This window comes from Pseudopipra pipra, chromosome 7, assembly GCF_036250125.1.
Source record: "Pseudopipra pipra isolate bDixPip1 chromosome 7, bDixPip1.hap1, whole genome shotgun sequence".
NCBI lineage: Eukaryota > Metazoa > Chordata > Aves > Passeriformes > Pipridae > Pseudopipra > Pseudopipra pipra.
In genome coordinates this window covers 34,499,525-34,515,382 of record NC_087555.1, presented here as the reverse complement: position 1 = coordinate 34,515,382, position 15,858 = coordinate 34,499,525, and the positions used below count along the sequence as shown (strand labels likewise).

General features: G+C 39.9%; 1 protein-coding gene across 1 annotated transcript in view; it reads left to right on the top strand.

The window, feature by feature from the left end:
* The window catches only part of LOC135417444 (von Willebrand factor D and EGF domain-containing protein-like), a 177,783-nt gene that overhangs the window by 149,160 nt on the left and 12,765 nt on the right, over positions 1-15,858 (top strand). The window contains exons 26-27 of the mRNA XM_064661620.1: positions 12,081-12,176; positions 13,308-13,403. Coding sequence (XP_064517690.1) covers positions 12,081-12,176; positions 13,308-13,403 — 192 coding nt within the window. The remainder of the gene's footprint in view (positions 1-12,080; positions 12,177-13,307; positions 13,404-15,858) is intronic.

Genomic DNA, 15,858 nt, shown 5'->3' with positions numbered 1-15,858 from the left:
TTACAGACTCTATTGCTCAGCAATACCTGTCAGCCAGGGAGTTTAGGATATGCATGTGGAAACTTTTTTTTTTATTATTATTTCTTAATCAGTTTGAAATTGGCTAAAGGGGAGCTGTGAAAACAAGCATTCTTGGCAGGAAGAATCTGTACATTTCCAGAGCACTTTATGTCTCTCACACACAGAGAAAAAAGCTAGTAAAAAATTCCCTCCAGCAACAAAAGCCCTCTCATTCCTCGTACTACAGCTCTCCCCTCCTTCAGCAGGGAGAGTCCTGATGCACAGTACACAATTGAATAGTCTGTTCTGGCAGGAATGAGCTGGAGGGAGAAAAAAGGAGGAAAAAACCTTATGTTCGGCATCTTGTTTTTGAGGTTAGAGAACATTAGAAAAGTGCTGTTTCCAGCTTTAAACATCCTGCCACGTCTCCAGACAGATCAAAGGAAAACGCGGTGATGATGATTGCAGTCTAGCAAAGCACTCTCTGAAATCCTCCCACCACTACCAACACACAGAGTGTTTCTTTTCACTTTCCAAAAGTTTGTGAGGCTTTGTTGACCATCTTGATGTAATCTTTTGCAAAAAGGTTTTTCGGGACGATGAAAATATTTTTGTTCTGTCTGATCCAAGCCTCCATTCTACTTTCACAGTCACTACATAGTCTGTTTTATTTAGCCTAGTGTTATAAAAACTTAAATAAAGGACCTATGAATGTGATGAATGAAGAGAAACATGATTAAGTAGAAGGAAAACGCTACTATTTGCTGACTCTTACTGGCCACTGGCTGTTAATTGGTGGAAAATGTTGAGTAATGATTTTTTTTTTCTTAAAATCAACAGCACATGGGACAAGTATCATGACCCATCAGAGGTAGTTTTTTCACAAGATTTTCATGACAAGCAGTTGCTGTTAGAGTTGTATGTCTTCTCACTTTTGTCATATGAAATACCTTCTCTCTCCTCTGCCAGAGATTCCAAGTTTTGCTGCTCCTCTGGAGCAAAGGACTGCATGGCACACGCAGAAGTCAGTCTCAGCTGACCTCTGCAAACCTTCCTCCACAGTCCAATCAGTGCTTTCATCACTTACCCTTCGGATATGTTGATATTGTTTCCATTGCTTTCAGGCATTTCTCTTTCCTTCTTAATAAGTCTCCTGCATGGACAGAGAAACAAAAGCTTCTGTTTGGTTTTGGCAGCTTCAGGTTCTCAACTGAAGGAGAGAATTAAAACTAAAATCCACGTGGTCCTTCAAAGACAGGTCATTTTTAAACTGAACCCAAATAGGCTATTGGTTTATTTTAAATATACACAATACACAGTAGGATTTTCACTTTCATCCCTGTACAGTTTGGAATTCCTACTGCTCTCTGCATGACAGCCAAAAATGTGCAGGATAGAGTGGTGGCACCATGGCTTTGCTGTTCGGACTCACTCCTCTTTGCTTCCTTAGTGTACGGAGAAAGGCATTCATCCGGAAAGTTTGTGTTTGGTATCTAAATAAACATCATCTCAAAACCAAAAAAAAAAGTGCAAATCATCAAGATCTGATTGGCTGCCAGCTGAAATATAAGGCTTTTCTGGTGTGTTTCCTGATAAATAACTGCGTGGTGATTATGCAAACCAGACACCCACAGCCCGGACGAGTGGGTGGCAGCGCTGACAGTGAAATGTGTGATTATGCCTCACCAATCCTACAACCTTGTATCCTCACTTGCTACATGTTGTTTGCGGTATAATCAGTCTTTTTGAGAGGGAAGAGGCAAATGCTGGCAGCACCTCAAAAGAAAATATATTTCTGGATCAACTTTGCATCAAACAAACACACTCAGCGCTAATGCTAAAGAAGAACTATTTGCACAGAGGTCTGGATTCCCTTTTGAAAAATGCACAGCTGTAACAATCCTGGGATGTCACTGTTTTTCATGAGGCTCTAAAGCAGGGTTCTCACTGATTTCTACTGCATCCTTACTAAAATTACAAAGACAGCACACTAGGTTTCATTTATTTACTACCTGTATTTGCATAGGACAGCTTTGCAGAAAAACTCTTACAAATAAAAGTTCATAAACCTGAGTTTTCTTTATGAATGTTTGGAGCAAAGAGAAGGGGAGAAAAGGAGGGATTCATGGTACCACGCATGTATCCTGCACTGCTATCTGCTTCTTATGAGCGCATCTCTGAGCAAAAAGGCGAACCACAGCTCCCTCTGGAGCTCATCAGCAAGCTGAGGTCACGGGAGAACAGTGACGAGCATCCTCCTTTTCCCTTCTCCGGCGCACCCGCAGCCTGACCTCTGTTCCTGTGTCGGCACCGTGCACGCTGGACCCGCGTTCCGCAGCACAGCCGGCAAGCTGGGCTTTACTCACCGTTTAAAACCGAGACCATGTTCCTGCACACATCTATTTCATTATGTCAGGCTGAATCCTGACGACTTTGTATCACATAAATCATCACACTGACACAGGGACTTTGCAGATTGGATCTCAAAGTTAGGAGATAACTATTTCTCCATTTCAGTAATTCCTGCAGGCAGGATTTATAGCCAATACACAGTGCACAATATAACTCACACTCATTTCTCCAGCTCTGCTTGCTCCTCTTCCCTCCCCCTTCCTTTTTCCTTCCCGGTAGCATGAGGACTTTACTTGCATGAGAGCTAGAGGCAAACTAATTGGAAATGTGAACACTGGGTTTCACAGGCAGCTTTTTGCTAAGCAATGTCATATTGTGAAAGTCACTGGTTTCCCATATTCCAGCCTTCCCATGTAATATTTCTGTACATTACTGCCTCGCCAGCTGCATAAGCAGGAAGTTTTACTGCTCAACAAATCAGACTCCTACCGAGTTGTCATTTTGACACCGTGTGATATATTCTCTGGAATGCCTTCACTGAGTAGCCAGATTGACTTAAGCTGTCTAAAATCAGCCAGTTTGCAAACCAGAGGTCCAGGTTACTCTCCCACACAAACCAAGCAGGGAACAAACCGTGTATCTCATCTAAATGGATGGAGGAATCATTTGCATTAGACTTGCTTTTCATATGTCAAGGATGTGCTTAAAAGCAACAGGTATTTCTCTAAGATTTCTGGATGGCAAATATCCTTGAGCAGTGGGTGTTTGGAAGAAAATGAACAGCTGCTTATAGCAGAGAGACTTGTAACTTAGTGCTCAAAGCATTAGTTTTGCAACAGAAGTACAAAGATTTGCAGGCTGGCTTGGGGACTGGTTGGTGCCCAGTCTGGAGATATGGGAAAAGGAAACACTGGTCTCAGTCCTTACCTAATTTTCCAGTTGATGTAACAGAATAGGGTCATATTAGATGTCATCTTCCTTCCTTGGGCAGGAAATACAACAGAAGATGAAGGAAAAAAAAATCAGGGCTACTGCTGTCTTTCCCATTCAGCTGAACACAACATGATCCGTGTGTGTTGCCTGGGGAGAACAGGGAGAGCTGTGACTTCCCAGAGTAAGGGATAGGGCCAAACAGGAGAGAGAGACTCAAGGTACCACCTGTTTTTGGTCTGCTCTCAGAGCAGTGCTTCTCTCTGCTCACTCTTAGTAAGGATTTGTCACAAAACAATTAGTTGGCCTTTCTTAAAAACCACATTTTGTTCATATATATGTAGCTGATGCATTTATTTTAATAAGGGTTCTGAGCACATGCAGCTGTCAAAATTTATTTTTCAGGAAGAGAACAGGAATACATCTGGGTAAGAATTGAATATATATCCTAAATAAGCCCAAAAGCCTTATTAAATTTTTTATTCATTCCATAAGCAAAACATTCCCAGACTACAGCATGAATTTTACTAGAGTAGAAAATCTAAATTCTGATACAGTATTTCTTTCCTCGTATCTTAAAGGCACTGAAGAATTGTGCTAGAGCTGCTGCTGTACGTAAAAGCATCTTTAAAGTAAAAGAGCAGAGGTTCCTGAATTACTGCATCTCTCTTTGCAGTGGGCCTCTGTGTTAGGATAAGTGCTTTTTCCCACTAACTGATTTAAGAAACAATACTTTAGGGGGTCTATATTTAACTAAAATATTTTTTAAATGTCTCTTAAAAAAGGAGCAATGGATCTACCACTTGAAAAGTCCAGAGGACACAGGGTTATAGAGATTAATGTTGTCTGTTTATATACAAAAAGACACTGGTAAGACAATCCTCTCCAGCACTGCTTTCCAAGTAAGTGTAAGCTTACTTTCTAAGAGAGATAATAACAGGGTGATGAAGAGATAAGTGCAGTGCCAATGCAGACAGAGGTCCTATTCTAAACCTTCTGACCGGGCTCTCACCTTAGGTCCTCACTTCTTGTCTGGGTTATCAGCCAGACCACAGTGGCCTGTGGCCAGTTTTATTGGCTTGAGACTTCATCTCCTGGGCCACTGCAGTTCTCCTTGGTTACTCTGCCTGAATCTCCCTTTTCCTTTGTACAGATGAAAATAAACCAACTTTCACCAGGCCCAGGCAGTGACTTCACCAACTCAGCACAACAAGAATGTACCTAAATGTCAGGTCATACTGCAAGCCCAGACTGCAGAAACAGTCAACAGAGGAAAACTGTGTGTATGAGAATCTTCTTTCTCTTCTTATTCAGGCATGACAAGAAAGCTCAACAGAATGATTTATGCACATGCTGGAATGGTTCACTGACCTAATAAAACACAAAGCATTCCTCAATGAAGAGAAAATGTTACCAAATGCAAGCCCCTAACAAGATGGGAATATGAGCTGTGCTGAGAGTATACTTTGCAATTCCCCACATTAATTATATATTAACAGTTGCAAAGATGAGAATAAAGTAGGGCTGTAGCCTCTTTCAAATTAATAGAGTTGCAATCAGACTAAAACCAGTCAGTAAATGAGAAAAAGGGTTTGCTAATGATCTCAGAATCTAATGGTTCCTAGCAGAATATTCCCCAAACATACAAATGTGCACCTACATGTGCATATTTTATTTATAGTGGCTTTCATTCTGAAAGATGCTGAAGTATTTTGCAGCTATCTCAACATCATACCATTGCATGTCAAGAAAGAGTTTCACCTGACAATAAATATAAGGTAAAATGAAGATCACGAAACCAAGGGGGAGAGACATTTCAGTGCGAGGAGAGGGGAGAGTCCCCTGCTTGTGACAATCCCCCACTGGTTTCCACAGCTTCCTGAGGTTTAAGACTCTTAGCCACCACACACTACCAGGGGATCTTTTGGTGGTACAGTCAGAGAGATCAGAATCCTCTTTAGCTGATAGAAACGTTATCATCTGATGAGAGGGACATGACAGCAAACAGGTATGCAGCGCACTGCACACTGACTCAGAGCTCAGTCTGGCATCTCAGTAGTTTTCCCATATAGTACTAATTATTTTTCTCATTTTTCCTGAACTAATAACTAACTTAGATTTATTTTCTGCTTTAATATCTCTAAAAGGCCCCATAAGCATATCAGATTGCACATCAGAATGAAAACCAGACATAATTAGGCAAAGCACTGGCGTTGCACTGCTGTCTATATGGTTTACAACTTTTCACACCATTTTTTCTTCTGAAATGTGTGCTAGGTCATGCAAACTAACTCTTATTGCTAAAGCTGTGTGGTAAAGTGAATATATTAGAAATGCAAACTGTCACCACACCCATCACAATTACATTTACAGCTCCCTCTGTGTCTTGTAGTAATTTGTTCTCACGCACTGCATCCCTCAGAGGTTTCTACCAGATTATTTTTTACTATTCAGAAAGGTAATTTATTGAAGAGGTGCTTTGCATCTCTGTCAGAGGTATGTGAAGCGAGAAATAGGGACAAGCAAACCTCAAAATGATTGGTAGCTTGATAGGGATAAGGATCCGAATTTTAGAACATTGCACTAAAATTTCAATTTTGTTACATGACAAGTATTACTTCTTCTTAAAATTTAATCTGTGGCTATAATTACTGATATTCAGTGGATCACACGTCTGAGGTTACTCTGATAGAGCTTGGAGAGAAAGTTATTCCTTTATTTACAAATCCAAATCAACACAGGTGAGGAATTTCAGATAAAATCAAGCTCTGAAACAACATATGTGCCTAAAACTCAGCACGAGCAAAACTAGTTCCTCACTGCCCTTGGAAGTAGAAAAAAGGAGACTAGAAATTGCTGGTGTCCCGAATCCATAACATGTTTTTCAGAGCTATGTGCATTTGGGACCTTCACAGCAGCAGATATATTGGTACATCCATCTTGCTAATGATCTGTTGAGCATCAGTTATACCCTCTAAGGGGGGAATGACATTGTTTACCTCCACAGGTTTCTGCCAGTACAATCCAAACAATGGTGCCCATTGTTAGAAACATCCTATATGGCCAGACCACACCCATTTTGTGTTTCCGGGGGTTTTTTTCCAAAGGATTGAAGATCATTCAGCAAGATCAAATCTTTATTTGGAGCCTAGAAGCATTCAACCAATTGTTTCTTAACTACAGTTAGGGCAGTATTTTATCTGAGAAGGGTTTATAACGCATCCAGAGAGATAGGAAACCTTCTTCCAGTGGATCAATTGAACTGTGCTGTTTTGTGAAACTGCTGATCTGACCTTCCAGTTCTTGTCCTATGAAAAAGATCAGCAATATCCCTACATTTTAAGGCTTCAGTCTCATGATTGTGCCATTCCTGGCACAGAGCTTCTCCACGTTTTTGTTTTGCTAATAGATGATATATTTTATCTGTAAACATCAGAAAAGGGCTAGAAGTGCCAGTTTTAATACAAAATCCACTGCTGTCACATCTACTGGTTTCAGGTTTGCTCACAGCTTGAGTTCTGTCAGCTGTATTTTCCTGACAAAACCAGTTGGTGTTATTTTTAAATGTCTCCCATTCTTTGTGTCCGTACTGTGTCATATCTCCCCAGCTACAGTTCATTCTTTTGGAGAATGTCACACCAAAGCAAGATAACCACTAAGCAGAAAGGAGGAAACAAACCTTAAAACAACATGTACACACAGAAAAAAAAAAAAAACCACCTGAGAATGATCAAGCTTCCTGCTCCTCAAAAGAGCGAAAGAGCAAGTTGAAATATGCACTAGGCCCACAGAGAAGTCATCAGTTCAAAACCAACACCGGCCAGAAATAAAAGCAGTGCCTGTGAATCACCTAGAAATGTCAGCACAGGGATGGTGACTTGAAGGATACATTGAAGTATGTATGTGCCAGTAGGTGTTCTTTTGGCTGCAATTCTGTGTTCTTTGTCAGCAAGCTCCAGCCTGATGCATTGCCTTAGCTGGCCCACACAGATGTTACTGCTTGAGGCTATTTTCTCTCTTCCATCCAAAGGCAGGATGCATTCAGGTCAGTTTTCTCGGCTTCTACAGGGCATCTAAAAAAAAAATAGAAAAATAAAAAGAAAAGCTATCTTGAAAACTACATCTTCTAATTATCACTGCAGTGTGACACGCTGTCTCCTCATCAGCAGCCTGGCTCAGGATACGTGATGACAGGTAATTTTTGATTCAGAAAGAAATAGTCTGTGCAATCTCATGGTCAGGAAAGGACATGGATGTTTCAGTTCCTGAAACATTGCAGAGGATCTCTCTCTGCCAAGATTTTAGGAGCCTGGTTTAATATTCACTCTATTTTAAGAGGGTAGTGGTGAAGACTGTCTTATTTCAACAAAATTACAAGCCTTTCACTAATTATCATGATCTCCTTCAGTGAGAAAAGGTGTAATGAAGCACTTACATCAAAAGGTGGCTTGGGTTCAACTAGAAAAGTTTTTGTCTGATAATCTGCAGAAGCAGTGGCAGTCTGAAGGAAATGTCTGACTTTTTCTAATCACTGTAAACTAGTCAGCAGATACTGCAGGCTAACAGTGTGACTGTTAGAGTCACTTCTAGTATCTGCAGTCCAGCAAAGCATGTCCAGTGCTTAACTTTGCCCCAAGTCACTTTTGGCTTTGCATAACAGGGATATTTTGCTTAATACTGCGTATATTTTAGGGGGACTGTTAGTGTAGATCCAAGGGAACAAGAGCAGTCAGAAGACACTGAAATTGTGGGTGTCCATCACTGGTGCTATTTACACAAGGAGGACAGACTTCACTTTATACACAACATTGCAGGCTTTGGTTGGTTTTAGTAATCTCTGGAAATATTTATTTTGCAGGCAAATTCTTCCCTTTGTTTAAAAAAGCAGAAGGACTGACTACCTTAAAGATGTTAGGGCTGAAGAGCTGAACTGTGGAGCTTTGTGGAGGTTGATAAAAAGAGTTGCAAGAAGCACTTCACTGGGTCAAGTGAGCCTGGAGGGGATAAGCCATGAAAAGGGTCGCAGGAAATTTTAAGTGATTGCAAGGTCAAAATGCATTAAAGCCATCAAAGAGAAATGGCTGCTGCATAAAACAGAAAGCTCAGCAACTTGTGAATGCCTTTCATCACACGGAAAGATGGCACATGTTTTTTATGATGTCCTGTGCAACACCTATGTTTTATCTTAACACCTGCAACTGCTTGTTACCTTATCAAAATCACCCCTTACATGAAATACAATATGTAACCATGCTTTTTCTTTAACCTGTATTATCACCTTCGACATAGGCTTACCTTATCTAACACACCAGTTTTGGAAAACACAGGATCATGGAAGTCTTGTCTAGTTTTAAAAAGTGGCCTTAAAGGATCGTGGTGCTTTAGAGAATTGAGTCACTATTGCCTATGAAATTCTGTGTGGAAATGTCAATGTTGACTGTAAGGGGAATGGGACTAAGGCTTTAGTGACACTTATTGACTTCCAGCAAGCTTGCACTCGGTATGTGTGGGTAGTACAGGACTCTCCCTACCCCCAGTGATACCAAAGTGCATCAAAAGGAAGAGACAAATGTGTTTATATCCATGTCATTAGGGCCAGACCCCAAGGCAGATGGAAAACTTATCAAACCACTGTTGTCTCTGGGTCAAGATGCCAGGCTTTTTTTAAGGGGAGGGCAAAAAAAGAAATGTCTTTTCAAAGTCATGCCAGTGCCTGGGAGGATTGCAATAATTCATTTTGCTCTCCTAGTGTCTGATAATTTATTTAGTTTTCCTGGGAGATGCTGTAACATTTTTGTTTGCTATTTTGAAATTGGAACTCCTCCACAGAGGCCAAGGAGTGGGACTAGAGAGGATCCGAACTAGTTATCATTAACAAATGTTGAAGTCTGCCTGATGGGTATTGAGATGGAATTGTATTTAAGAAAGTTAAAGAAAGGGAGAACAAGGTGGAGATGTCAGGCAGGAAAAGGGGTGAGATAACACTGCATTCATTCACATAAAGGTGCTGTGAATTCCTTGGCAAGAAGAGAAAGTATCTACCCCGGAGGGCAGGCAGGCAGAGGTGTTCCTCCAGTTCAGAACTTACTTGAACCCTTAGTTCCCTTTGAATTGAACTCCTTTGGATTTATCACTGAAGTCAGAGATGCCAGAAGTAATAAAGGCAGTTCATGCTATATTTTCATAGCTACCTGGTCATTTGTAAGGCAGCTGAACAAAGAAAGAGAGAAATGGATCCCAAGTTGAAAGTTAGTTTGAACTTGTGTTTTATTCAGATCAAGACTGGACCTCACTTGTTGATTAAAATTTTGCCAAAATAACAGTGAAAATTGAGCTGCAACAAGTGCAGTTATACACATAGTGAGAAATAGAATTAATGAAAAAGCACAGTAATTTGTCTCCCTTCAACTGAAGAAAGATTCTGTTGTACAATTTAAAATGTCTGCTATCAGCACAAAACAACCAGGAATGTGATTGTTTGTGTAAGATTAAAAATATACAAAAAATGTAAGAGATAAAAGAAAAAAAAAAAAGGAGAAATATCCATTTGAACAAGTGCTACTGTCCTTAGTTACTTTTTCTTGACTTTACTTTTTAAGAGGTGGACAAAAGACATTGTACAAGTTTCATATGATCTCAAAACCAAATCTATAGTTTTTGGGACAGCAGGTTAGCATTGGGAATACTATGGTCCATCAATATCACAAAGCATAAGGTCATTTGCAATCTAGAAACAAATTTTTGATTTGGGATCATCTTTTCTAAATTCTGAATGTCCAAGCTGCTTTATAATTGAAATGCCAAGTCAAATACAACAGAACAGAAGATTGCGGGTCAAAAGTCTATTATTGGAGATGTGAAATCAAAAGGGAGAGAAAAAGGAAGAGGCAAAATAAGAGATTAAATCATTTCAGAGTTATGGATGCCATGACATTTTGAACTCATCCCAGGTTTTAACTAGTGGTTGCAGCATTTTTTGATAGCTCAGCAAGAACTGTGGATCCCTGTTAGCCTTGGTAAGCAGAGGCCAAGATTACAACATGGATCAGGAGAGATGGAGAAAGAAGGAAATAGAGGATGACAGTTTAAGGGCTGGGATCCAAGCAGCTCCTATAAGCGTGGGCAAGTCTGCCGTGCTTAAGGGCAGGTCACTGTGCTTAGGGATCCAGGAGTCTTGGCACAGAACAAAATGTAAATGTGGCAGCCAAGCAAGAGCAGCAATATAATGCTAAAAGCTGCCAGTGCAGCAGCATCTGGACCAAAGGGATAGACCAGGACACAAAGTGCCACAAAAGCAATATTTCAGTACATCAGAGGAATAATTAGGGAACCTAAATTTACCAACCTAAAAATGCCTGATCGTCCCTGAGAGAGGAACAGAAGGTTATTCTCCCGTCAAATAACAGTTGCTGTATTTTTGCATGCTATTTTTCAGTAATCATTCCTATTTTGAAGCTCCTTTCAGGATTCCACCTTCTGCAGTAAAGGTCTGAGGGAGGGTTGTGGTAGTTCAGAGTCCTGTATGTAGTGATGACTTGAAAATCAGAATTGCTGCAGCATTAGCATTCAAGTTCTGTTCTTACTGCTGATGTGCTAAAAGACATCACAACCTCAAGGCTAATGAAGGCACTGTAGTGCTGTGCTTTAGCTGTCAGCCCCTCGGTGCCTGCAGAAGCAGGAAGCTGCTCCCTGCTAAGGAGGAGCTGGGTGCTCCACAGCCACCCATCTCTGCAAGCAGGGAGGGCTGGCACTGGTCACCACTGCTGTTAATGAGTCACTGGCAAATCCTCTGTATGTGTAAAGTTTCAAGCATGGCAGGAGCCATTCCACACAAATGTGTTCTCACACCTTCACTGCCAGACTCCTCCTGACTTGGCTCTCATACCTTAGTCCAGACACTTGCTGTGTAACATGGCTTTTTGTACTCCACTCACTTATCAAATGCCTTCTTCCATGTGAAATGCAAATCATTCCCACTCCCATCATACCAGCACTGCCATGTTTCTGAATTATCCTGCCTCTGATGGGTCCTTCCTACGCATACCCTAACAGGCAAGGAGAAATAGGAGAAGAATTTGGGTATCTACCTATATCAAAGCAGGTTGGGATTGCAGATGTTTGACTTACCAGAACAGTGAGATTTTAATGATGGATGTTCTAAGACAATACTGATAAATACAGCTTAATGTGAGACAAAAAAGTTAGAGCTTAGATTCCTAATGAAATCAACAAAAAAATCTCTGTTTTCCTCTGGTTGAAAGAACAGCTTTTGATTTTATTTGTATGAAAGAAAAAAGTAAAAAGGTAAGTAACTTAACAAATAATGGTACAAAGAGACAGTGGAGGAACAGATCTGTTTAGTCTTTACACTTGGTTGAATGCAAAAACATACCCAAAATTGTGTGAAAGCAATCTATCCTCTTCAAGTCTTTTCTTATCCAAATGAACATCTGAGAACATGAATGAGGAATTTTCCAATGAGGAAGAGAAAGCTCTAACAAGCAGTTGGCCTGCCCACTTGCTTTTCTGAGAATCTTTTTAATCAGTGCCTCTGCTTTTTCTGGTGAGGCAGCTCTTAACAGAGCTTCCCCCAAAGAGTTTCCACACAAGGCACAACATTTTCTGGAAGGATTTATGGGAGTTATCAAGCCTTTGTGTTTCAGATTCTCAAATCCAAATTACTTTCCAGTTTTTTAATTACAAGCAGATGAATCTGCTGCAGGGAAGCAAGTAAGTCTCTCCTAAAGCCTTCCCTCATTTCCCAGCTACCACATTCTTCCCTTGATGTGTTCCTGCAGGTGTCTGTGATCCCACGTGCATGAATGGAGGGAAATGTGTCCACCCAAATGTCTGTGACTGCCCATCTGGTTGGAGGGGAAACCACTGCAACAAACGTAAGCACCTCTAGAGCCCATCAAACAGATTATTATTACTTGGGCCAGTCAACATCAGTTGTAATCTTTTTTTAATACTAAAAAACAATATAGTGAAAAAAAATCTGTTTTGCTACTTCTGCAGTTTGAAGAAAGCTGGTTTTAAGTACAGATAATGTAAAATATAAACAGTTGATGCTTGCAAAGGAGAAAAAGCTGTGTAGGGGAACCCTGGTTCTGCTTCATGCAGCTCTGCTATACATCTTGTTATGGAAATTCATTTTTATAGTATTAAACTTGAAGCACTGATTTTATGTTTTAACAGCTTCACATATTTTGTTATATTTTGCAGAGAAATGTCATATATTTCAAAATACAGAACTATTTAAAGCCTGCTATAAACCCTTCCAGACTGATGTACTCTCAAGGTCATTGGTGCATAATTTGGAGAATGACGTGTTCTTACTCTGTAACTCTACCAGATCTGACTACAGTTACATAAAAATGTAATTAAAAAAAAAACCCTCTCACCCTGCAATATTTTCAAGGAACATTTTTCCTTACATGGATATTCATTACCATGAAGCTGACAGATAAACTGAATAAATTTATAATCAAGGTGACATCCTGTATGTAAACCAGATTAAAATATTGGCTTTTTACCCTTTGGGTCCTGATAGTAAATATGATTTCAGAACCAGTGGTTTGAATTTATAATATTAATAATTTATTCAGATATACTGAAGAAAGGAAGTGTCTCTCACACATATCATGCACTCTTTCAGGATCTCTGAACAAACAATATATGCAACAAACATATCAGACTTTACTACGAAAATCTTTATTTTTGACGTGGAACACATAATAGGCATATGACACTTATGAATATGTCATATGGAGATTATTCTCAGCTGATGGTGAACTGAGCATTAGAAATTGCAAGTCTCCCAGTAGACAGTCATCAAAGATAAAATTTTTAAGAAGAAAATATCAAGGAATCCTGAATACTGATTATGTGATGAACAGAACACATTCACTTCTCTGGAAGTTAGCCATATGGAACAAAGCCTAGCAGGTCACCTTTCAGACAGACCTTGAGCACACAGATATATCACGTACATCTTCTCACTTGTTTCATGTCAACCTGTTCAGCTGTTTGCCTGCAGAAATGTCTGAACGGTGGAGAATGTGTCGGTCCAAACATCTGCGAGTGCTCCAGAGGATGGGTGGGAATGCTGTGCCAGACCCGTAAGTGATCCTTCATTTACCACAGCTCTGTAACCATGCACATAGCACCGGAGATTTTTACGCATTAAATTCTCTCCTATGTGTATATTGTGTTAGGTATATGGTTGAACTCGATCATCTTAAATGTCTTTTCCAACCTAAATGATTCTATGATTCCATTATGTGTAAAAGTCAACCATAACATGATTAGCACCTAAATTCTGCCTTTTATTTGTCAGAACTGTCCTATGCTGCCAGTAAAACTATTACTTTCAAAGACATTTCTGGACTCAACATCAGCATGAGAAAGAGGCCTGACTCATCTTTTTATTATGTGGATCATGAGCTCAACCTGTCAGACAAAATAAATAGTTTTTAAATTCAATAATTTGAAATATAAGATAAAAAAGAAAGATTCAAGGAGAAAAGGAAATACCTAGGTGGCATTAAGCACAGAAAGAAATCCTATGTATCTGCCAACCTTAGAGCCAGACCCTGTAAATCCTCCATGTTCAGACTGACCACCAAGATGACTGGAATTATTTGCATTTGAAGGGATTGGAAGACCAGAAATAGGAAGAGACCTGTTATTGCCAGTTACAAAGAGGGTCACTTCAGTTTGTGTCTGCTATTAGCTTTACAGCATAAGGAGATGAGGAAAATATCAAGGCATTATCCCCTTTAAAGGGCAATCTTCCTTTCCTCTCACACTCGCAGAGCATAATTACTTATGGAAATCTTTTGTCAGTGAAATCCCAATGGCTGTGTAATTGTTTCTTTGTGCCAGCTGTCTTCTAGTTCAAACATGGGGATGTTTAAAGTTATTTATTCATTGGTGACATACTCTTGACTCAGTTTATTAAATAAACAAACAAATGGTGCTTGTTCCTGTGAAAGACAAGTAAGGCTTACTGTCATTAACAATTTCTGCTGTCCTGTGCAGGCACACAAGCCCAGGTAACTTTTTATAGATCTACCTAACCTTTGGAACTTTGCTCCAAATCCCTTCACTTGATAATCACTCGTGTTTTACTATTTCTTCCCATGTTTTCACTGTACTGGGAGGTTAAATCTTTTTTTTTTTTTTTTTGTCCAAAAGGATCTGGCTGAAAATCCCAGGTCCCACAGAAAACCCAAATAATCACCAAGTGATTGGAATTTCTGGGTTTTTAAGGGGAAAGAAAGCAGATGGTGAGGTCTTATAATGTTGCTCCAGGGTATTTACAGTAAGGCAGGGGTGAAACAGGGGAACAGGAAAGTCTTCATCCTCACAGATGTTAGGCAGAAAATTTTGCACAGAAGTGTAACCCCTGAAAGCAAGTCAGGTTTTATGTTTTCATGGGAGGTTATTCCCTCAAATCCAGAACTCGATGAAAAATGTATTTACCTGCCTAAATATAAAAAGCCTCCTGAGTGCTTCCCCTTCTCACCTTTCCCTCAGCTCTGGCACTGCCATGCAAGCTGCTGACTGTAACCAACCTCTGGTTGCCTCTTTCTGTTGTCCTTGTTTTACTTTGGCCCTTTTCCCATCTCCCAGCAGCACAGGGATAGTGGGCCAAATCCACACATTCTGCCAGAGCCAGTGTGTTTCTGGAAAGGAGGTGTTTGATTCATCTCACTACTCCCCTGTGCAAAACTGCTTTGTCACATTTAAGCTCCTGAGGTTTCCCTGTGCTCAGCATGCCCTTCTTGCTTGGATGTGTGTGCCCAAATTCTGGGCTTCGCTAAAGCATTAACAAGGCTGAAGATGGCCTTGATTTGCACACTTTTACTACAGACTTCTGCTGTTAAACTCAACAACAGAGCAAAATGTTCACATTTTAAGATAAGAAAGTAGTAGCAACATATTATTCATTATATTCGAATATTATTTAAGATATTTATTATTTATACTTATTCTATAACATCGTATTGAAACAATAACTATTGCTGATTGTACTATATGTGAATCTAATACTATATTATCTATTAATTCTATATTTTTCATATGATTAATCTCAAATGCTTCCATTTTATTAATCTCACTTTTTTCCATTTCACAAATGGAAAATATTTCACCTCACTCTACACGTAACAAACCAGAGGATAACTTTTCTCAGCAATCACTGTACCTTCTCCACTATCCAGAATCCATTATGTCTGGATTGCTTCTCTGGGTTTTTTTCTAGGGTAGGAAAAGATTAATTAACCCAAGCTTCATTCTTTGCAGCCTGTGGATTCACTGAGCTGCCCTTATTGGGATGGCAGAGATGGAAATGCAGATACAGGTTTCACCTACACCTCGAACCTCATTTTTTCCTGACATACATCCAATAGGGTGACTAAACCAAAGGATTTACAGAGACTTCCACTACTATTTTCAGATAGAATAAATTGTTTCAGTCCTCTCTACGGAGATAGCCAGAGTAGGCCATTAGACCAACAAAAGAGACAATGGACCAATACTAAAAATTTATATTGGACATCTACTTTTCAT